The 23968-nt window shown below is 44.2% G+C and overlaps 1 protein-coding gene across 15 annotated transcripts in view; it reads left to right on the top strand.

Annotated features, from left to right (window-relative positions):
* Positions 1-23968, top strand: part of ULK4 (unc-51 like kinase 4) — a 596488-nt gene that overhangs the window by 470777 nt on the left and 101743 nt on the right. For all 15 annotated transcript variants that reach the window (XM_078377379.1, XM_078377378.1, XM_073003534.2 and 12 more), the window contains exons 34-35: positions 1594-1692; positions 20039-20224. In XM_078377379.1, the coding sequence (XP_078233505.1) occupies positions 1594-1692; positions 20039-20224 (285 nt within the window). The remainder of the gene's footprint in view (positions 1-1593; positions 1693-20038; positions 20225-23968) is intronic.

Below are 23968 nucleotides of genomic sequence, written 5' to 3'. Positions count from 1 at the left end.
ACTGAAGCACTGGGCCGGAGGCGGAATTATATAGCCAGGTGTTGGGGAGGTCCCAGCACTAAGTGCTTAAAGCTGTGGAAGTTACCGAAGACTGCTCTGCTCAGCCACAGATTAACCCATTAGTGTGAATTCACAGAGGACTACTCAAAGAACCAGAGTTACAGGTAGGTAACCTCTTATCTATTAGCTCAAAATCCACACTGTGATTCTGGATAGACTCTGTCTGCAAGTACGTGGAGCCTCTTCAGCACGACACAGGCAAGCAGTTCCACTGCAACACTGAGAAGAGAGATGCCACGGTACTTATTGTAGTCACTCCTGTCACCTTTGTTCTTTTACAATGTGACGATGTTTGCAACGTTGTTGTGGGTTTTTCTGGCTCTTTGGCCGTGTTCTGAGGGTTGTTCTTCCTAACGTTTCACCAGTCTCTGTGGCCGGCATCTTCAGAGCATCTTCAGAGCACAGAGTGCAGTCCTCTGAAGATGCGGGCCACAGAGACTGGCGAAATGTTAGGAAGAACAACCCTCAGAACATGGCCAAAGAGCCAGAAAAACCCACAACAACCATTAAATCCCGGCCGTGAAAGCCTTCACGAATACATTGATGTTTGCATCCTTCATGTCCTGTGGTACTCCACCTTCCCTCCAGCAAAGACAAAATATTTCATACAGCTCGGTGGTGATTATCTCTTCAACACTTCAGCAGAGATATTGTCCTTTCCAGGTGCCTTGCCGGGAATCCAAGGCCACTTTTATTTCTGCTAAAGTTGGTTCGCTGTCCAACTCTTCCAAGACAGGCAGGCACTAAATGTTATTTAATGCCTCTTCAGTTACTACATTCTCTCTAGATAGACTATAGCTCAGAATAGTGCTGCACCCAGTGTTCCATCTGTTGTGCTCGGTCCTGGATGATCATGCCTGTAGTAGACTTCAAAGGAGCAGATTTTCTCTGTATTGGGCTTAAAGCCTGCTTGATACCATCATACATTCCCTTGATGTTACCTGTATCTGCTGCTGTTTTTTTCGGAGAGCATAGCTGAAGCCAGTAATCATTAGAATATATTCTGGGAGTCTGCTGAACTTTGCTATGAGCAACTCGAAGAACCTGCAGGTTGTACTCACTAGGACAGGCTTTGTATGCTGCTAGAGCTCTCCTCTTTTCCTCAATGGCTGGCATCAACTCCTCTAAATGGTCTTCAAACCAGTCTGCAGTCTTTTTGGTCTTCTTGCCAAATGTGAACAAGGCGGAGTTATAAACAGCATTCTTGAAATGTTCCCATCACTCAAGTACATTTGCATCAGCCAGGCCTCAAAGAGTTTCCTCAAGCGCTTGAGCAAATACCTCCTCTTTTCTCTGATTGCGAGTCTTGCTGATGTCAATAGGTGGTCTTCCTTCCTTTTTCGTATGATACAGTCTCTTTATTCACAGTTTTACTCTGCTACACACCAGGGAGTGATCGGTATTGCAATTAGCACCCTAACTGTGTGTGATCGTAAAATCAGATTCCTGATATAGATTATGGCTTTAATTTTCTTGATGTTTTCTTCCTTTGTAACAATTCCTGATCTTTGTAACAATTTTTTTCTTGTTAAGGCACAGAAAGCTGGCATTGGAGGGGACACTCAAGCTGCTGAAGACCTTCTCCTTATTAATAAACCCCTGACAGACCTAATCAGCTTACTTATTCAACTGGTAAGAATTAAGTGTGTAAGTCTGTTGGAATGATTGCTCATTTAAACTTATCCTGCGTATCATAAAGATTTGTTCAGGGCAGGTTATAGCATGGGAGGAAGGATAGCTCAGTGAGTTGGGCATGTGGCTGTAAAGCCAGAAGTTGGGACTTCCCCATGGTGCCTCCTGGGAGAAAACCCACCTGTGTAGTTGTGGGCAAGCTACCCATTCTCAGAGTGTTCCCAGATGATAAACCGCTTCTGAATATGCTATCCTAGAAAATCCTGGAGGGGGTCGCCCTAAGCCAGAATTGTCTTGATGGCATGGAAATTATTATTATAACATGGCAGAACTAATCAAGGAAAACATGTTTAATTTTTAAAAAACAAATACTGAGGGGGAAAAGCTGCTCTGAATTAGCTCACTTTCTCAGTATGAATTAGCTCACTGTCTCAGTACCTAGAGGGCACAAGGTATGCTGTTTGGTACGATCTGTCACCTAAGAGCTGCTGTCTGAGGTAGCTATCTCACTTTGCCTAGTGGTAGAGCTGTCTGTTCCTTTCTGGGATGATTCATATGCTCCTGGTCTTCTAGGTCTTAACAAAAGGAGCCTTCTCCCTGCCTCCAATCGATAGAGGCTCAAGATTTGTGTAGATTAATTTCTCATTTAATCTTTAACTAGGATTATTGTGTTTAATGTTCCCTGTACTTGCCTTTACTGGTGATACCTGCCATATAACTATGGAAGTGTTGGTGTGGTGCCAAAACTCCGGAGTCTTAATGAGGCACTGATCTCAAGAAAAGTTCCTAGAGTCTGGTTGAATCCCACTTTAATGTTAGCAAAGCAAGAGACTTGGGGACTTAGGTATTGAGTAACTTAGAGATTTAGACATGGGGAGAAAATAACATGAGAGAGTTCTTAGCAATAACAATATATTATATTGATTATAGCTAAACATATATACAGGGCAAGGTACATTTGGCATAGTAACATTCAGAGCATTGACATAGAAGTAAATGACCACCAGACTTACTGCTGAGCGGTAAGGTTTGTTATGTCTCTGTTACATTTATACACAGAACAACCAATCACATTTCTCCATTTACAGTTGTTTTTGTTAACAATTAAGCATTACATGCTTCACCTGGATGCTGTAAGTCATTATATTGGCTTTTTCTCTACATTCTTGACTCTTGCACTTCATTTACAATATTAAAATTTAACTCCCTGTTCATCAACAGAACAAAATTCTGATAGGAAGGTGTCTTGTCTCATCAATATTGTCCATTGTGAATGTAAGCTTGGAGATCCTATGAAATGATTTTTGAAAACCACAACACAGAGAAGGGTATTTACTACTAAATGCCACATCCTAGGTGATCAGTTGAGGCAATTTCTTCCTTCAGGAGTGGAGACAGACTTTGTGTTGCTTTCCATAGGGAAAGTAGAAGCTGTTGGGAAAACAAATTTGTTTCTTATATTTCATTTCTATTCTTGTATGTGGGGGAGGGGCAGGATAGTCCACCTACCCTGTATTTGGCAGAAATAATTTAAAATGTCATGGATTTATTGTAAGTTGTGGGAGGGGATGTAGTTTAAATCTTGTGCTATCATTCAACTCATAGCAGGGATTCTTGAGATCATATCCCTACTTCCTCCAGTTACAGCTGATAGTATAATGCCAGTTGGCAAGTTTTATTGTTTCTATAGCTGGCATAGGAATCAAGGATGTTTTATGGCTCTGACAGTCTAGTCAAGCTGAGTGGCTTCTCCCACTGAGGAAGTATTTTTTTTTCTTTTTCGTGGTCTCTGTGAATACACACTAATAGAGGTTAAGTCTGCGCTCGCGCAGAGCAGCCTTGGAACTTTCTAGCTTGAGCACATGGTGCCGGGACCTCCCACATGCTGGCTATAACTGTGCCCCGAAACCAGTTCCTTTCTTACTGCCACTACAGCAGCTTCGTTAGGAACTTTGTGCATACAATCTAATCAAACATACCTTTTCCTACTTTGGACCTCCCTGGCTTCGTCTCGGCTTGTTGACCACTCTTCTTCTCAGTGAGTTTACCTTGAAAGAATAAAATTGGACTTGTTAGAATTTAACCGGCTTCAAGTTTATGGCCTCGCCGGGCCTCTTCAAGAGGTGCTAGGTTTGCTCAAACAAGATTCCCCTCTCGGATGGGCACTCTCGGTGTTTGTTCTGCCTAGGGGAAGAACACCAACTGGTCACTTGCACTTTTTGCAAGAGCTTTACTAAACCAGCCTTAGGCTTCAGCACCTCAGGTCTTTCCTCTGGGAAAAGTCCCTTTCACCCTCTCAGAGTGCCTCCAAAGGTCCAGCAGCCATGGGTTCACTGGATTCTAGGGTTCAGAAGATGGCAAAATGGCTGCTAAAATGAAGTCATCTTCTTCAGCATTGAGATTGACAGCCCCAACTTCGACACCGAGACTGCTCTTGACACTGGTGTTGAAAAAGAAGACAAAGACTCTGAAGCAAGCTCAGACTGTAGACACCAAGGCCAGAGGCATCCCGGCAACATTTGGTTAGCCTGAGTCTGCCTTCAGGGGATGAGGAGCTGCCATTGCCGATAGCCCTGCCATCTCCTTGTGTCAGTGAGCTGCCTGACTGGGGTAACACCTCTTTAGAGGTTGTGGATCTGGTGCAGGTTAGCCCTTGTTCATCACAGGGCTCAAAGGCGAAGCAACCGTCGCCTTTACCGATGCCATTGGTTCAGGCTGAGGTTCCTAAGAAAAGGACCCATAAGACTCGGCACCTTGAACCACCAAAGCAGCCGGACACATATGGCCCCTCACCAGAGACAATGGGGTGCCCTGCCTGCCAGGGCAGAAGGCATTATTATGATTACCCCCAGTTCTATGCATCTGAGGACTTTGAGCTTGACCTGCGACTCTATCCTGTGCCTTACGGGTATGATCCTTATTGCCAATATCAGCACTACCGGCCGTATGCCCCCATCTCTGGCTAGATATCAGGGCTGGCAGGATTATGCTGGCAATGTCGAGGAAGCTTATCTTCTTCCACCTCCTCCTCAACCTCATAAGAGGTGCTTGCCTCTGGACCACACCGCAGCTGCAGGAGCTAAGTGTCCATCACGGATGCTGTCAGACGCAGCGGCTGAACGCCTGAGTTACGATCGCCCTGCTGCTGAGTCAGAAGCGAGCTTGATGCAAGCCCAAGCTGGGAGAGACCTCTGTCAAGCTCTACCGGAGGAGGCTCCTTATTCCCCCTCAGTTGACCAGGACTTGGATTCACTGGTGTCAGAAGGGGAGGCAGAGTCACCTACCAACATTCCTACACCAATATCAGACGTGGCTGAGAGTTATCCCCTGTCGCTGTCAGAGGATTATTCATCATACTCTCAACTAATCCTCCACATCACCAAGGTCCTCGAGCTTAATATCGAGGTACCTACAACCAAAAGGACTGATAAGGTCTACGAGGACATTACTCAGGAGCAGTCTCCTCCCCCCCGGCTCGGGTTCATCCCTTCTCTCTGAGCTCGTGAGAAAATCATGGGCGAAGCCTTCGACCTCCTATCAGATCCCTAGGAGGGTGGAAAATCTTTACAAGTTTTATGGGCAAGATACGGTGTGGCAATCTCCTCCGAAGCCCTTATTTCCTCAGGCCTTCGCAAAGTTCTCACCCTTCTTTCTTCGGTGCCACCAGGTATTGCTGCTTCAATACCATTCAATCAAGGAGACACATGTGTTTTTATAACTTAAGTCATTTATTAGATCAGGGAAGTTAACATCTGATTAATATTCGATAAATAAATCACAGGTTGCTAATCACTTGTATTTATATCAATTCTGCCATAAAAGCGTTTCCTAAGAAACTGCTTTTACATGGAACAGAGAGGGTCCGGGATGATCAGTTCCTACTCAGGCAAAACTGGGTCCTTTAATTTTACCCTAGGCAACTTTTTCACCCTTTCTCCCAAGTCTGCTCCGATTTTTAAATAATCTCCAGTAATTCTAGATTTACTCTTCTTTATCTTATATGTAGGACCCTAAATTGGTAGCATGCGCGTGGCCTGATTAAATAAATCAATTTTAAAGTAGCCAATTAACTAGAGTAGCTTGACGGTCTATTCAAGAAGCCAACGTACAGACAACCAGCCTTTTTATATTTTATTACAAAGATAGAGATTAATTTGAAACACATTTAGATAAGCCAATCTTTACACAAATAATCATTTCCAAATTACCCCAGCCGATACCAACAAACGTTTCCTCTATAAAAACGAAAATAACAACCCAAAATAACAAAATAGCTTACTACATTTTCAAACAGAGTTCTATCTTACTGTTAATTAGAAAAATAAGAGTCCTTTAGTAGCTTTTCCTCTACTGAAATTCATGCTGCGTTCCGGCAGTCGTCCGGGCTGTTTCTCCGTCCATCTCCTCCTCCTTCTCTCTTCTCCCATCTTTCTTAAATTAACAATTTATGTCCTTGTCCGTCGGAGTTGAGATAAGATAAAGCTCTTCTTGACTTTTTTTTTTCTTTAGCTGGAGAAGAACTGACCTTGTACATTTTTTCTCTCTAATTAGCACCTGGACACAAGCGGATTTCTAGCTTTTTCGTTGCTGCTCTGAAATAAATCCTATGAAATACATCTCTATTCTATTTTCATAATCAAATTCATGACAAATTCTACTTTGACTTTAAATCTCTAATAACTCTCTGTACCATTCAGCGTTCTTACAGAACTCTAACTCACTCTAAGTTCACTTTTAAGTTTCACACTGTCTCTCACTCACAGAATCTCTCTCAGACTCCATACACCAGCCTTTATATCCAGCCCCCTCCCCCCTTGGCTCCACCTTGCGTCCTCTCATTGGCTCCTACTCCACTGTTCAGCTGTGACGGACAGTGAGGGCAGGGCTGTTTGCTACATACGGATTTCCTCTTTAAACACCCCATGCCTAATTCCTTTGTAGTTGATGCCACGCAAAATTGAGCCTGAAATCACTCGCATCTTCGCCCGGTAATAAGGAAGGGCGCAAGCTGGATATACTGGGCCGAAGAATGTATTCAGTGGCCTCATTTGTTCTAATGGTGGCCAACTACCCGGCAGCTATGGGGCGTACCATCGTCATCTCTAGAACCTAGTCCTGCCTGTGTTGGTAGCAGCACCTGAAGATGTTTGTGCCCAGGGGCTCTCCTGTCATCAAGAGGCCATGGGGCTAGCAAAGCAAGAGCGCATTGTGGCATGGCACACATTGGATGCCACCTCTAAACAATTGGCAACTGCTGTCTCTCTCCATCACCATGCCTGGCTACTTTTGGCAGGAATTTCTGAAGATGCTAGGGCAAGGATAGGGGACTTGCCTTTTGATGGCCTGGGTCTTTTCAATGAAAAGACTGATGACATTCTGGACAGCCTCTTTAAACTGTGGAAGACAACCAGGTCTTACTCGGCCCAGAATACCTGCCCTAGGGACTCTTGGCATTGCCCCTCCTAACAATGAGATTACCAGGATCATCAGAGTTCCCCAGGTTAGGGATACCCACCATTGTCTTCAAGGCAGGTTGGCAGGCAGTGTCCACGCCAGCAGGCGTGCGCCAGGACCATAAAAATAAGCAGCAGCTTTGACACTTCTTGTAGCGAACAGCCCTGCCCTCACTTGCCCATCACCGCAAAACATTGACGCAGTAGCCAATGAGTGAACGGAAGGCAGAGCCAGGGGGGTGGGAGGAAGATAAAAAGACTGGTGGATGAAGTCTGAGGGAGGGAGATACTGTGTGTAGCTTAAAAGTGACTGGAAAGTGAGTTAGAGATCTGTAAGAACATAGATTGAAGCAGAGGGTTAAAAGAGATTTGAAGTTATATCCTCTCTGATTCAAATATAAGTAATTGGCAGCCTGTAATTTATCCCATGAATATTTATTGTTTATTAACTTCCCTGATTAAATAAAAGACTTAAGTTTTAACAGCACACTTGTCTCCATACTCAATTGATATTAAAGCATTGATATCTGGTGGCAGCGAAGAAGAAAGAAGAGCGAGAACCTCGTGAAGGCCTGGGGGGGATAGAGACTTCAGAGGAGAGTGCGACACTTCTGTTCTGTCCTCAGTTATCTTTCTGTTTGTTTCGCTCCCTCCTACCACTCATGGTGTTACATTACCTCAGATTCCTGGGTCCTGCCTATTGTAGCCGTGCACTACGCCATTAAGTTCGACACCCCTCCAGTCGCCAGTCATTTTGTGTCTACTGTCCCATCTCCTCCTTTGGAACATGAGATGAAGACCTTGCTCCAGAAGGATGCTATTGTCTAGCTGCATCATCCTGTTGTGTCATCAAACTTTTACTCTGGATACTTTACCATTCCAAAGAAGGATGGGGGACTTCGCCCCATCCTTGACTTCCGTAACCTGAACTGGTACATTATTCCTAAGCGTTTCTGTATGGTCTCCTTGGAGGCCACCACCCACATGTTGAGAGAAGGTGATTGGTTTATGGTGATAGACTTGAAAGACGCCTACTTTCACTTCAGCATCAGATCTGACCACCGATGCTTCCTCAGGTTTTCAGTCATAGGAGCAACTTACCAGTTCAAAGCCTTTCCCTCTGGATTGTCCACTGCATCCTGGGGGTTCACCAAATGCATGGCTCCGGTGGTGGCACACTTGCAGCTTCAGGGTGTAACTGTTTTCCCATATTTGGATGACTGGCTCCTCGTAGCACAGTCCAGGTGGCAGGCTCAATGACACACACCACTTACCTTGTATTTGCTATCATCTTTAGGCCTCAAGGTCAACTTGGAAAAATCTACTTTGTCCCCAACACAACAAGTGGCCTACATCAGAGCGACCCTAGATGCCCTGTCAGTAAGGGCCTCTCTTCCTTTGCAGAGAATCAAGAAGATCAATCCTCCTTGCTCCTGTTTTGCCTGGATGCCTGAGTTCCAACCCTTCATGTTCAAAGTATTCTGGGCCTCAAGGCATCTACTATGGCTGTGGTACAACAGGCCAGGCTGAAAATGAGGTCCTTGCAGGCATGGTTCCTGTCTCTATTCTCAATACCTTTCGACCCCCCCCCCCAACGAGGCGCCTGCAGGTCACACTTGAGCTCACCACCCAGCTTTCCTGGTGGGGCCGGACTTCTGATCGGGTGCCCCTTTGGCCAGTTGCCCCACTCAGTGCAGGTGACTATGGACACCAGCCCCCTCAGCTGGGGAGCCCATCTGGGCCCTCATGTCATCCATGGTCTCTGGTTGCCTATGGAGGAGTGCATGCACATCAACCAGCTGGAATTGCTAGCAGTGATCAAGGTGTTTCGTGCCTTCAAGCCTCTTTTGCAGGGTCAAGTGGTCCAGGTGGTGACAGACTACTTGACAACCATCTTTTATATCACTAACAGGGAGGACCCATTCTCTCCACCTCCTTTATCTGGCCTTCGACTTGTGGGAGTGGTGCCTTCTGTACCACATTTATCTGGTGGCAGTCGATGTGGCGGGCAAAGGAAAAACATTGGCAGACTGCCTCAGCAGACTCCAGTCCAGCCCCCATGAGTGGGCCCTGGATGACACTGTCTTTCAGCAGCTTTGGCATCGCTGGGGTTCACCAGAGGTAGATATCTTCGTGACCCAGGGCAACAAGTGTAATGCTTATTGCTCCAGAGCAGGCCTCGGTGACCACTCATTGGGAGACACATTCATGATGACTTGGACATCAGGCCTGCTTTATATATTCCCATCTATACCGTTACTACAAAGGAGGACCATAGTGAAAATTCATCTGACAACGCAGAGACCATCTTGATAGCCCCCTGGTGACCCTGCCAACCATGGTTTACCACACTTTGGGACAGGGCGGTCCTCCATATAAGCCTTCCCCCGCTCCCCCACCTCCTAACCAGGGATCAGGGCAAGATCTTTCATCCCAACCTGCAGTCACTTCACTTGACAGCTTGGTGGCTTCTCCATCTATAGACTGGCCCGTAAGCGCTCCATCACACTCACCTACACTTACAAATGGAAGGCCTTCTGCACGTTCACATCCTCACATTGCCTTCCATACACTCCAACCTCCTTGGAAACAGCTCTACAGTTCCTGCTGCATTTGTTTCACCGTGGTCTTTCCATGTCAGCCTTGAAGGTTTACCTTGCAGCAATGATAGCACACCAAACACCTACCTCTCCAGCAGTGGCACTCTTTCAGCACCCCATACTGAAACAATTTCTAAGGGGCCTCAGGAACATGCGCCCTGACTATAAGCCGCTCACACCTCAATGGTCACTACAACTAGTCCTCAAAAAACTTATGAAACCTCCCTTTGAGCCTTTGGCCTCAGACCATTTGCTAACCTTGAAAACTGCCTTTCTCCTGGCAATTACATCAGCTAGAAGATCAGGGGAAATTGCGGTCCTGCGAATTGACCCTCCTTTTCTTCAATTTCACCTGGACAAAGTGACCCTGTACCCAGACCTGTCCTTTCTGCCTAAAATTTCATCTTCATTTCTTCCCACAACCCACATCACCACTGGAAAGGGCACTACATTCCCTAGATGTCAAACACACCCTCTCTTACTATATCCACCAGACTTCAGCTTTCTGTACCTCCAAAAGGCTCTTAGTAACCTTTCATGGCCCCTCTAGAGGATCTCCAGCTACTTCTCAGACCAACTCAAGATGGATTGTGGCTACCATCCGCCTGGAATTATGAGCTGACTAAAGTTCCTCTCCCCAACACAGTTCGAGCCCACTCTACCCAAGCGGTGGTGTGACGGACAGGTCAGTAACCACTCCTGTCCATCACGATGAAACCCTGATTTAACAACTAATGGTTGAACAGAAGGGGCGGAACCAAGGAAATATAAGAAGACAATGGAAGACAGTTAAAGATCAGTTAGGGATATGAGTTAGGGACTTCAGTTAGGGATGTGTTAGAGTTAGAGTTAGGATTTCAGAGGTTAGAGAAAGAGCTAGATAGTCAATGTTAGAAGTGAGAGTAGTAACAAATAATTAAATGGCAAATAAGTAAATAAAAGAAGACATTTCAATGATTGTGATTCTGAGTAAATAAATAAAGAACATCTGTAACTTTAATAAAACTTTCAATTGTTGGCAACTAGTGTTTGAGTAAAATAATTTACATTGTGGATAAAAGAGATCTACTGGTGGCAGTGCAAAAGGGTGAAAATTAAATGTCACACCTGAAAGGGAACCTGGGTGTGTAGAAGAACAAACAGGGGAACTGGGGGTATGTGACATAAAGTGGTGAGCAGTGGAGGGATTCGAATGAAATCCAGTAAACCAAAATAAAGTGAAATTTATTAGGATACGAATGAAAAAGAAATTCAAGGAGACAAAAATAAAGAGAAGTTTTCTGAGTCTGGGATTCAAAGGTATGGAATACCAGAAAGCCTAAAGTAAAAGAAAATCTCTGCATCTAAGAAACCTGGTTGTCAATAGTCCAATTGAAGGAGTAGGGAACCCTAAAGCTCTGTGTGAATAGCTTGGTAGGGACTCCTAAGTGTGGAAAGACAAAGGCAGGAAAAGGACTCTGAGGAAATTTCTGTAGTTAAAAGTTTACCTCAAGCTGAGAGTGTAAGGACCAAGAGGGCTAGCTTTAGACCCCAAAGCTCTGAGAAAGGGAGCACTGAGGGGATCAAAAGTGGAAGCAAAAGAATAGTTGCAGTGAATATAACTAAGGCTTACAGAAGAGAAATACAGTTTTTCTGAAACAGCTGAGTGGCTGGAGGCCGAAAGAAACAAAGTAACAGACACAAGGAACAGCGAGGCTTGAAACCCAAAGATACAATGTAGCAATCATAAGCTGCCAAAAGAAAGCTACATAATTTAAATCTGTCTAACTCTGGAAAGAAAAAAGAGGTTCTTTTAAACTGAGGCTTGTTTATTTGAATTGGTGAGAAAGTAACCTGCCAACTTATTCAAAATAAAAAACAGTTGGACATGCATTCCAAGAGAGGAAAGAAGGCAGTTACGGAACTAGCTGAGAGTCAGACTTTACCTCAGGAAAGAGAAATTTCAGACCAAGAGGACCAGGAATATGAAGGCTCAAGGGAACAGGAGGGTGTGTCAGGGACAGAAAACTCCCTAGAGTTTCTAAAATGGAAATTAGAGAAAGAACAGGAATAAAATCACCATTAGAGACTGCTACCTTCTGCCGTTGATCGGCGAACTTTTGGATTGCCTTGAGGGGGAACGTATTCACACCAAGTTGGATCTCTGTGGTGACTATAATTTGGTGTGAATCCATGCTGGCGATGAGTGGAAGATGGCCTTCGGAACTCGTTATGGCCAGCATGAATACCTGGTCATGCCTTTCGGGTTAACTAATGCTCCAGCAGTGTTCCAGCGGTTCATGAACGTCATCTTTCGGGACTTGCTTGATCACTTTGTGATCATCTACCTGGATGACATTCTATTTACTTCTGAGACCCCGCTCGGCACATGGAACACGTTCAACAGGTTTTACAATGGTTACGAGACCACCGACTCTACGCCAAGCTGGAGAAATGTGAATTCAACTTGCAAGAAGTCGAGTTTCTAGGGCACATTGTATCTCCCCAAGGGATCCAGATGGACCCAAAGAAAAAAGAGTTGGTTCTAACCTGGCAGAAACCCCGGAACCATAAGGATGTACAGCGGTTTCCCAGCTTTGCAAATTATTACCGCCAGTTCATACCATCTTATGCGGACATAACCACGCCGCTGACCCGCCTCCTCCAGCCCAAAGAGCCATTTCTTTGGATTCCAGAGCCAGACCATGCCTTCACAACATTAAAAACCTGCTTTACCACTAAGCCCATTCTACGTTACCTGGATCCCCGACTACTGTTTACTGTAGAGACGGATGCCTCCAGTGTCACCCTGGGTGCAATGCTGTCCCAGCGGGAAGACCCCTCACAGCCACTGCAGTCCTGCGCATTCTACTCCCGGCAGTTCACACCCCCAGAATGCAATTACACCATCTGGGAATGGGAACTCTTGGCCATCAAAACCGCTTTCGAGGTCTGGAGGCATTACCTCGAAGGGGCTCATCACCCTGCCCAAGTTTTGATGGACCACCGGAATCTAGAACACTTACAGACAGCCCGATGCCTTAACCAGTGCCAGAGCCAGTGGAGTCTCTTCTTCTCCCAGTTCGACTTCCGTATCACCTATATCCCGCATACTCAGAATCGGAAAGCTGATGCCTTGTCCTGCAAACCGGAATACGCTGTTCCAACCTCTGAAGAACCTCCGATTACACCTATCCTATCCCCTTCAGTTTTTGCAGCCACTACCACTCGCTCATCGCTGGCTGAAGAAATTCGAGCCAGCCAAGCAACGCCTGTAGGAACTTCAAGAGGGCTCTGCCGGAGACTTTACCAACCACCAGGGTCTCCTATTACACCGTGGATGTTTGTACATTCCTCCAGGGCCCCTCTGAACCAACGTGCTCTATCTGACCCATGATTCCCCTCCTGCAGGACATTTTGGTTGGTACAAAACTCTGCATTTACTCACATGGGAATTCTGGTGGACCCGGGTTTGAGCTGATGTCATCCGTTATGTTGATTCCTGTGAGGTTTTTCGTCAAGCCAAGGACATACCAGCTAAACCTCCAGGTCTGTTGCAACCATTACCTGTACCAGCCGGCCCTTGGGACACAGTATCCCTAGACTTCATCACAGATCTCCCACGATCACAAGGGTATATCTGTGTTCTAGTTATAGTGGACCTGTTCACCAAGATGGCTCATTTTGTCCCATGTTTCAAGCCTCCTGCAGCTCTTGAAACAGCCCAGCTCTACCTTCACCATGTTTTTTGTCTACACGGGCTCCCGACACACTTAATTTCTGATTGTGGTTCGCAATTCACTTCCCGGTTCTGGCAAGCCTTACACACCAGTTTGGGTACCCAGGTGCACTTGTCATCGGCGTATCATCCCCAAACAGATGGACAGACCAAGCGTACCAATGCCACCCTTGAGCAATATCTCCGTTGCTATACCTGTTATCAGCAAGATAATTGGGCTACCCTGCTACCCCTGGCTGAATTTGCCTACAATAACGCCGTACTTGTTGTTTAGTCGTTTAGTCATGTCCGACTCTTCGTGACCCCATGGACCAGAGCACGCCAGGCCCTCCTATCTTCCACTGCCTCCTGGAGTTGGGTCAAGTTCATGTTGGTTGCTTCGATGACACTGTCCAACCATCTCATCCTCTGTCGTCCCCTTCTCCTCTTGCCTTCACACTTTCCCACCATCAAGGTCTTTTCCAAGGAGTCTTCTCTTCTCATGAGATGGCCAAAGTACTGGAGCCTCAGCTTCAGGATCTGTCCTTCCAGTGAGCACTCAGGGTTGATTTCCTTTAGAATTGATAGGTTAGTTCCCCTTGCAGTCCAGGGGACTCTCAAGAGCCTCCTCCAGCACCACAATTCAAAGGCATCAATTCTTCGGCAGTCTGCTTTCTTTATGGTCCAGCTCTCACTTCCATACATCACGACAGGAAAAACCATAGCTTTGACTATCCGGACTTTTGTTGGCAAGGTGATGTCTCTGCTTTTTAAGATGCTGTTGAGGTTTGTCATCGCTTTCCTCCTAAGAAGCAGACATCTTTTAATTTTATGGCTGCTGTCACCATCTGCAGTGATCATGGAGCCTAAAATCTGTCACTGCCTCCATATCTTCCCCTTCAGTTTGCCAGGAGGTGATGGGACCAGTGGCCATGATCTTAGTTTTTTTTTATGTTGAGTTTCAGGCCATTTTTTGCGCTCTCCTCTTTCACCCTCATTACAAGGTTCCTTAATTCCTCCTCACTTTCTGCCATCAGAGTGGTATCATCTGCATATCGGAGATTGTTGATATTTCTTCCGGCAATCTTAATTCCAGCTTGGGATTCCTCCAGTCCAGCCTTCCGCATGATGTATTCTGCATATAAGTTAAATAAGCCGGGGGACAATATACAGCCTTGTCGTACTCCTTTCCCAATTTTGAACCAATCAGTTGTTCCATATCCACCAATTTTGAACCAGTCAGTTTTTCCATATCCAAACGCCGTACACACATCTACAAAATAGACCCCATTTGTAGCCAACTATGGGTACCATCCTCGCTTTTTCCTGGCTGTCTTGCCATCAACTGTGGTTCCTGCTGCTGATGCCCACATATGCGAGTTGCAGGCTCTCCAAGGGTTACTCCGAGAGCAGCTTCAGCAAGCTAAGGATGCCTATAAGACAGCGGCCAACAGAAAACGGCAAGAAGGGCAGGGGACCAGGTCTGGCTTTCCACCCGTAAGTTGGACCCTTGGTTTATAGGACCCTATTTAATCACGGACCAAATCAACCCTGTTGCTTTCCGGTTACAACTCCCAGCTACTGTCCGTATCCACCTGGTTTTCCATCGGTCTCTCCTTGTTCCTGTTGCAGCAATGGACCCTGCCCGACCTCCACCCCTGGCTCCACCTCCGCCCATTTTGGTCGATGGCGAGGAAGAATACAAGGTCCGTCAGATCCTGGACTCCCAAATCCACTGAGGAGGTCTGCAGTACTTCGTAGATTGGGAAGGTTATGGCCCTGAGGATCGATCATGGGAACCCACCAGTAACCTACATACCCCTGACCTTGTACAGCAGTTCCATCCCACCTATCCTGATCGACCCAGCCCATCTGAAGGGGGGGCCCTGGGGAGGGGGATAGTGTCATGAGTGCAGCCGAAAATCTGGAACCTGAAGGGTTAACTGTGGCTGAGGAGAATTCTGAGCAATTAGAAATAGAAGCACCTCAATTGCCTCCATATTCTCCTCCCCCAGTAGACAGGCTGAGGGCAAGGCTTGAGTAAAATAATTTACATTGTGGATAAAAGAAATCCACTGGTGGTAGCGAAAAAGGGTGAAAATTAAATGTCACACCCGAAAGGGAACCTGGGTTTGTAGAAGAACAAACAGGGGGACTGGGGGTGTGTTACAGGTGGCTTCTTTTACTGCTTTTCTTCAGGGAGTGGGCATTGCTGACATTTGTAAGGTGGCTACTTGGGCAACGCCATCCACTTTTGCCTCCCACTATTGCCTGGATGTCCAGGCCAAGGCCAAGGCTGCAGTGGGACGTGCTATTTTGTCTTCTTTGCTTTTGAGACATCCCCGCCTCCAGTTGAGTGAGCTTGCTAGTCATCCATCAATGTACATTCACAGAGACCAAGAAGAAGAAAAAGAGGTTATTTATCTATAACTCTGGTTCTTCTAGTGGTCATTTGTGAATTCACACTCCCTGCCCATCCTCCCTGCTGTATGTCATGTATGCACCTAGGTGCTGTGCAGCATTGAGTGTCAGGAACTGAGGCACTCAGTGCCAGGGGCGGAGTTATAGCCAGCATGTGGGAGGTCCCAGTACCATGTGCTCGAGCAAAAAGTTCCGGGACTGCTCTGCGTGGGTTCAGACTTAATCCCCATTATTGTGAATACACAGATGACCACTCGAAGAACCAGAGTCACAGGTAAGTAACCTCTTTTTCCGCAACTAGTACAAAGGTTTTTGAAATAACCGACCCAGTAATAAAAAGTCATAGATGATCATAGAAAAGTGAAAACAAATATGTTGCATTTAAAATAATAGTGGTAATAAAGTATAAGGCATAACAAATGAAACTGTGATAATGTAACTTCTGTGAAAGGGAATAATGAAAGATTACAAAATAAATATACTGTCTTACCAGGAATAGCTTTACTTATGCTTCAGTAGAAATCATCCTGAAGTCAGTAATGCTGTCTGTGGAAATCCTAGAACAGAAATTTGTGTTATAAGACAAATAATGTGTTTCTGTATCAAGTGTAAACTGATAAACAAAGACTACTTTATTTTTTAAACATAACTAATATTAAAACTGAACAGAATAATTTTAATCTGGAAATGTTTACTTATTTCTCAGTCAAATTTACTCTTTTAAATAATGCAATTAATAATGTCATCAATGTATTCCTAAGGAAAAAAAGGTTGAAATACTAAACTCAGCAATAAATTGTGTTAAAAATCATTCAGTTCAATCATCTAGTGTAAAATTTGTGCCTGTGTACTTCTAGGTTTTGTTAGTTTTAATTTTATATAACTTAAACAGTCATGACCAGGGGGTCTCGGACTCAATTTACCTGGGGGCCGCTGGAGGCAGAGTCTGGGTGAGGCTGGGCCGCATCAGATTTAAAAAAAACAACTCACAGAATTGCCTTGCCAAAGGAGATAAGTCCCCATCGGTACCTGCGAAATTAAACAGAACGGGGTGGGGGCCGTACAGATGCGCACGCACGCACACGCACACACACACACACACACACACACACACACACACACACACACGGATGTCCGGCAACCTTCCTCTGAGGGACCCCCCTCAAAAAAAAGGCACACTCAGCAGCAGCAGCAGCTACCCCCACCATGACAGAGGAGCAAACATTGCAAGGCGAGCCCAGGCAGCCTCCAGAGCCAAGGCAGCTGAAGCAGGACAAAGAGGAGGAGGAAACACTGCTGGGCACTGAGGCAGCCGCTGACTGGGCTGGTACTGGGGGTGCTCCGAAAGAAAGAGAGCCAGAGAGCCACTTTCCTGGAAGGGGCGGCAGTGGCAGTAGCTGCTGTTGGAGGCGCTATTGAAGGTGCTCTTTGAGGACGGGCCGGGAGCAAGCTCCGCTGTCAGGCATCTGATCTGACATCATCAGCTTCTGCCAGGGAAAAGGGCTGGCAGCGAGCCTCACTCGCCGGCTCTCCTCCAAGACAGTGCCTCTTGCACCCTCCATCTGGAACTGCAGCCTGCCAGCCAGTCCGCCTGTCTGCTGGCTGGCAGGCTGCAGTTCTGGATGGAGGGTACAAGAGGCGCTGTCTTGAGAGAGAGCCGGTGAGCGAGTCAAGGCTTTTTTTGACTCTTGACAGCAGAGGACATGTGGGCACTTCGGGGGGCAAGCAAGGCGGGGGCCACAAACTATCATCCGGCGGGCCTCAAATGGCCCCCAGGCCGCATGTTTGAGACCCCTGGTCATGACTGATTTCCCTGTAAAAGAATCTTCTGATGTTTAATAAGACTTGGAATTTAAAGCATTTTTCCTTCATGTTCTATCTGCAATACCCTCTTCTGTCATATTTGCACCTTTCTTTTTATTCATAAATGTTTACACTCTTCAATTATTTATAGGTAACTATTATCTATTATTTATAAACAACTGTTACATTCATGACACAGTCAGTTTTTACCAGTTACCAATTTTTAGGCTTTCAGAATTCTTTGCATCAGTATAATTAGTTGAAAGGGAAATTTGAATAGGAAAATCCTAACTCAAGTTTTAGGGGCCATATTCATTATTCAGGAATAGGATGCTGAAGGAGGGATACTCTGCTAGAAAAGAAGCTGATGGTAAGAAACAGGTGCCAAGAAATTAAAAAATAAGGGCAGATGAACCAAGTGTTGGTGAGGTAGATAGTAGCTTGAAAAGCAGGTACTTGTGGGAGAGAGTATATAGTGGTCTATGAGGAAGAGAGGCTCAGGGGGTCTGAGTGTTGTAGAATAACCCAAACTTCACATAGGGTCCAGAAATGAGTGGGAGATATTGGCCAGAAACGGCAGATGTGAATAATTGTGGCTGTTGAATAACAACTCTCACAATTGACTAATAATCATCATGTTACATCAAGTCAATTCTGACTTAGGGCAACTCTTTTCAGGGTTTTCTAGGTAGAGAATATTGACTAAGACTGTTGGTACTTGTGGGCTGAAAACATCAACCCACAGTTACCACCAGCCTTAATAATTGTGGGCCCTCAAGTCAATTCTTATTTATAGCAACCCTTTTCAGGCTTTTCTAGATAAACAGTACTCAGAAGTGGTCTATCCAAGGCAACACAGGCTGGCTGCATTCCAACCCCTGACTCTGACTAAACCCTGAGCTACCCAACCTTAAAAAGGTGTTTATTTGGGAAGTGAAAGACAAAACCATCTCTTTGGAGTGCCTCCTCCTTTGGCTGATGTATGCAGTCTAGTTGGTTTCCTGCTTGTCATGATTGCTGTTCCTGGGAAGCAGTACATACAAAGAGATAGCCAAACAAACATTTGTCTTTAGAATGTGCAATAGTATACAGTGGTGCCTCGCAAGATGATGTTAATTCTTTCTGTGAAAATCGCTGTCTTGCGAAAACATCGTCTTGCGAAATGCGATTCCCCACTGGAATGCATTGAAATCTATTTAATGTGTTCCAATGGGGGGGGAATCATATTTTTGTGGAAATCGCCCATAGGAAACTGTTTTGCGAAGCGCGGACCCAGCTGTCAAAATCGCTGTCTTGCAAAAAAAAGTCCCCAAAAAAAGTCTTGCGAAGCACGGACTGAAACATCATCTAGCGAAAATCACCCATAGGGAAAACCGTTTTGCGAAGCACTATAGCGATAGCAAAAACCTATCATCTTGCGAATTAACTGTTTTGCAAGGTAATCGTCTAGCAAGGCACCACTGTATTAGAAACCATATTTCTTTATCTGTTCTCCACTATAAATCACCTATAGAAAACAAAGGTTGAATTCTTACAGAAATTTTGTTGCATTATTTTTACATGAACTTCTTCATAGAGCAGAGTATTCTTTATATGCAGTATAACATTAATAAAAATTAAAATAGCGGTCATCATTACTGTGACGATCACCCCACATCACTCATGCCGTTCATAGTCATGAGCAGATTTTCATGAGTCTATGAGAGGACTGGAGAGGTGGAGTCAGCAGCTACATGAGGCTTGGCAGGAGAAGGAGTCAAATAAAGATTGGGATTGCAGCTTTTCAGTTTTGAAACACACAAGGCATAAAAAGAGAAATCAGTCATGGGGCATGGAAAACCAGTTCTAGCAAGCCAATATGACTTTTATGAGAGAAGGGAGAATCCCAGAAAGACACAATACAGCAGACATTGTGCCACTTTAAAAAGTCCCATTTTGTTGGTTACTATTTGAAAATGTTGAAGAGATGAAGGAAAATTTCTGATATACAGATATGGAAATGTTTGTAAACTTGAATGAAGTGCTAGGGAGAGGAGGGTAAAGAAAAAACGCCCACTAAATTCTTAGCGAAGGTTGAAACATTTGGGAAGATCTTGTTTCGTTTTTTCAAAATGGAGGCTGTAATAGCCACTCTTGAAGTTATATATAATAGCCACTGCTTGAAGTTATTGTAAATTCTTATAATCTGTGAGCCCTACAATGCGTATTGCTATTATGTTCCTTATTAATCTTCTCCAGTAAATGGCTACAGGAAATAAAGTGGGTAAGCAGTAATGTTTGAAGTTAGAAAGTGGATGTTACTACACCCAAACCCAGTGAAAATGAATTAATTCTGTGTCATTAATAATTTCATTTGCTATTTTTATTATTAGCTTCCTAGTGAGGACCCTGAAATATATGAGAAGGCATCACAGTGCTTGTCGCTGTTAGTTCAACTCTATGGGGGGGACAACATGGACAGTATGTCTCCAGAAAATATGGACAGCTTTGCTAAAGCATTGCAGCTGAAAACAGAAATGAAAGATCAGAAGCTTCTGCTGAGAATCATTAAAAGACTGGTAAGTCAACTCCTTTCCAAAATTTCCATGTAATTTTTCATGCCTGTTACCTAATCTGCTTACTAAGATATATAAGTTAAATGTGTTTTGAAGAGTGAAATAAGTATGAAAGTGCTGGCTTTTCTGTTTACACAGATGTAATCCTATTAATACCAAGGGTAGTTTAACATCTTCTTGAAAGGAAAACAAAAGACAAAAACCATGTGGCACCTTAAAGACTATTATTTTTTAATGTGAGCTTTCATGAATTAAGTCCACTTCACGAAAGGTCCATGAGAGCTCACATTAAAATACAATAGTTTTTAAGGTGCCACATGGTTTTTGCCTTTGTTTGTTTGTTTTCCTTTGGGTTTTGCCTGTCATACTTGCACAGACTAACACAGTGATCTCTTCTAAAACTTCAGATTTTTTTCAGTCACTCGTGTTTTCATCAGAAAGGAACCAAATGATAGTTCACAAAAAAGAGTTTAAAATACACAATAGGAATATATTTTCACCAATGGCAAAGCAAACATAAGAGCTGTGTCACTTTCTAAATTCTTCTCTCAAAATCATAGTTCACATCTGACACATGAAGCGCTATAATCTTTGTGCTTTTGCAGGTCTCTTTTGTGAAGTAAGTTGGCAGATATGAACTGGGTTTAGACTAATATAAAACTGGGTGGGTGTTACTGGTTATTATTTTTAAACTAAATCATGATTTGGTTTTCTGTCTCATTCTTGCCTGTTTGTAGCTAACACAGTGTGATCTAAAATCCCAGTTTAAAGCATGTGTGTGTTGCAGTTTGCTATTATTTCTGGATCCACAAACCATTGGAATGCCACAATAAGGGCTGTTGCTCTGCCCCAGATGTTCCTGTCCTGCAGAGACAAAAATGTGCTTATGAACCTGCATGCTTGAGCAGATGGTTAACAACAACAAACAGCTCTAAATTTTGGTTCCCTGTGGTACATTCAGAAGTTCAAATATAGATAAGTAAGATTCACCTAATTGGGGAAAAAAATTATTTTAAATTGTGCATTAGTTTTCTTTGCACACCAAAATGTCATAAACCTTGCCTTAAAACATTAAAAATTAAAAAATGAAAATAACATTTTTCCTCGTATGGGTAAGAATTCAGTATTCATCAGTGGAAAATGCTTCATTTTCTGCCTTTTTAGTAGTTGTGTTACATAGCAGGTCTACAGGTTATTGGAGATTACCATCAAGAAAGATAACCACTATTGTTAGAGCGTTATGACATGCAGTAACAATCAACACAAATTACAGCAGTTCCTTAGTCTGTCAGTAGAAATGTACTAGAATGTAATGGCTTTTCCTTCTTTTTACAGTTCTCTAGTGAAAGTGGTAAATTAGTTTATTGGAAGTAGGTAGAACAGGAATACAATTTAAATCACATGATATGCACACATACTGAAAATCTTATACCTCTTACCTTGAAGTCTCTTGGGAAGATGCTTAGCTGGATTTTCAGGTAATTAGCTCTTTCTCTATGGTATCATCAAAGGAAGAGAGTGTTTTTTTGTAATAGACATACTTTCTCTCTAAATTTTTTATCTGGGTTATAATGAAGAGAGACATGCAGCAGCTCTGCAGAATCGTAGGCTTGCAGTTTGATGCATGACAGATCAGACGCAACTCAAACAGAAAAGATTGTAGTACTTTGGCTGGCATTTAACCTCTAGACATGCACAGGTTTAGCATAGGTAGCTCTGCAGGCATTCCAGTGAATACACATTCAGTGTAACAGTAGCAAACACATTCCGGATGGAGTGGACACATTATAATGTTGAATGAAAACTCTCTGGGACTCTTATAACCAACAAAAGGAATTGTGACATCAGGTGTGCTAGATAGAGATGTAAACTTTGATTTTTATCCCTGGGGATACAAATGTGAAATGTGGCACCATATGTGCCACAGAAGTCCATTCCCTCTCCCCAGAACCAGCCTGGTCCACTCATCGGGCACCATGCAGCACATGCATCATCAGCAGTGACATCGCGCCAATCACAGAAGTAGCCCAACCACCTCTGCCCACCTTCCTGCACAGCCAACCACTGAATAGCTGAGCAGTGAGTCTCGTCATCCTGCCTCCTTGCTGGAATGGTCAGCTGCATGGAGAGGCATGGCAGAGCCAGTCAGGCTACTTCTGCTATTGGCATGATGTCCATGTGACGGATGTGTGCACTGCACAGAACCTGGTGAGTGAACCAGGCCGGTTCTGAGGAGAGGGAATGGACCTCTGTGGCACTTGTGGTGCTGTGCTTAGTATTCGTATCCTCAGGGATACAAATATGAAGCTGCCATCTCTAGCATTAGGTATTGTGGAAAATACAGATATTGTGGAAAATGCATCTGATACATAATGGGCCATAACCTATGATGTCTCCTACCAGGATAGATGTGTTTGTCTTTCAGGTACCATGGGACTCTTTGTTGTGAACTGCCTGTTGATCATGCAGCATGGCAGGGCAGCTGCCTAGATTTCTGGATGTATTTACTAGTGATTTCTTTGACTGTCTGTAAGGTTTCACTTACTTCAGTAGCAATTCCAAACTCATTTCTTGCTAACTGATACCTTTTTTTACTCTCCTCTTTCTTGAAATACATCATGAACAAGCTCAATGGCAGATTATTTTAACATAACCCACTATGGAAGTTTGTTTTCTCTTCCTTCCTTGTCTTTCACTTATCAGTGATTAGAAGGCACCCCCTGTGGTACTTTTGCACAGTGACACAAAAGGTGCAAATTTTAGAGGTAATTACCGCAAGGTAAGACATTTATTTCTGTAAGCATTATCTGTTGCATGCTGAATCAGCTTTGGTGAAACTGCACAACAGGATATATCCTTTTGTGTAATTGTGCAAACAGATTTCAGTAGATTAAACACACTTTTCATTTGGGGAGATAGGTCTGACAGCGCTCATATCCTCTGTGTAGGATGGGAAGATATTCAGTACTGGAATGATTTATATTATTTTCACCTCATGAATTATAAGGTTGATTTGGGGGTGCATTTTGTGCTGCTTGCCCCAAGTGCCAAAACTGCTAGTTACAGCTCTGATGCATCCTCTACATATCTGCCTGATCATAAAGATCTGTTGCAGGAGAGAGGGCTTTTTTGTCTATAGTGCTTTGTTTCTCGAACACCCTTCCCTTGGATGCTCCATCTGGAACTGCCATTGAAAGAAAGCAGATACTGACTGTTTCCATGCTGCTTCCTATTATTGGCTGACTCCCCTTAACAGTGTAGTTCATTGCATATCCCTTGCATGCTGTTCATACACTTCCTCCTCCTCCTCTTGTTGCACTGCAATGCAATGGCTGGATTAACAGACTCAGCAGGTAAAGCCACACTCACAGCTGCCAGAGCTGTCCTGTGTTTTGTCTACTACATGACATATTTACTTCTTTCATGCTGACACTGGGGAGGTGGGGAAAAGGGCACACAAATATAAGTCATTCATAAACAGACATGCCAATTAAATACAAACATTGGCATCACCCTCAAAACTGCAACCAATATCAAATAACAGCCACACATAGTAGCCAAGCAAAGTAGTGGTGATTGTGGTACATCGTCATGCCATCAGGAAAAGTATGAACCAAACAGATGAGTGGGAAAATATAACTGTGTGTCAAGGGGCAGCAGCAAAGTTTGTTTAGTTACATATTATTGTGAGGGGTCAGTATATCCCTAGAGGTTTTTCTCACTCACTCACTCTCCCCAGCCCCAGCA

The sequence above is a fragment of the Pogona vitticeps genome, chromosome 6 (genome assembly GCF_051106095.1).
Source record: "Pogona vitticeps strain Pit_001003342236 chromosome 6, PviZW2.1, whole genome shotgun sequence".
Classification (NCBI taxonomy): domain Eukaryota; kingdom Metazoa; phylum Chordata; class Lepidosauria; order Squamata; family Agamidae; genus Pogona; species Pogona vitticeps.
Note: the sequence above shows the minus strand (reverse complement) of the source record. Positions and strands in the feature narration are given on the sequence as shown.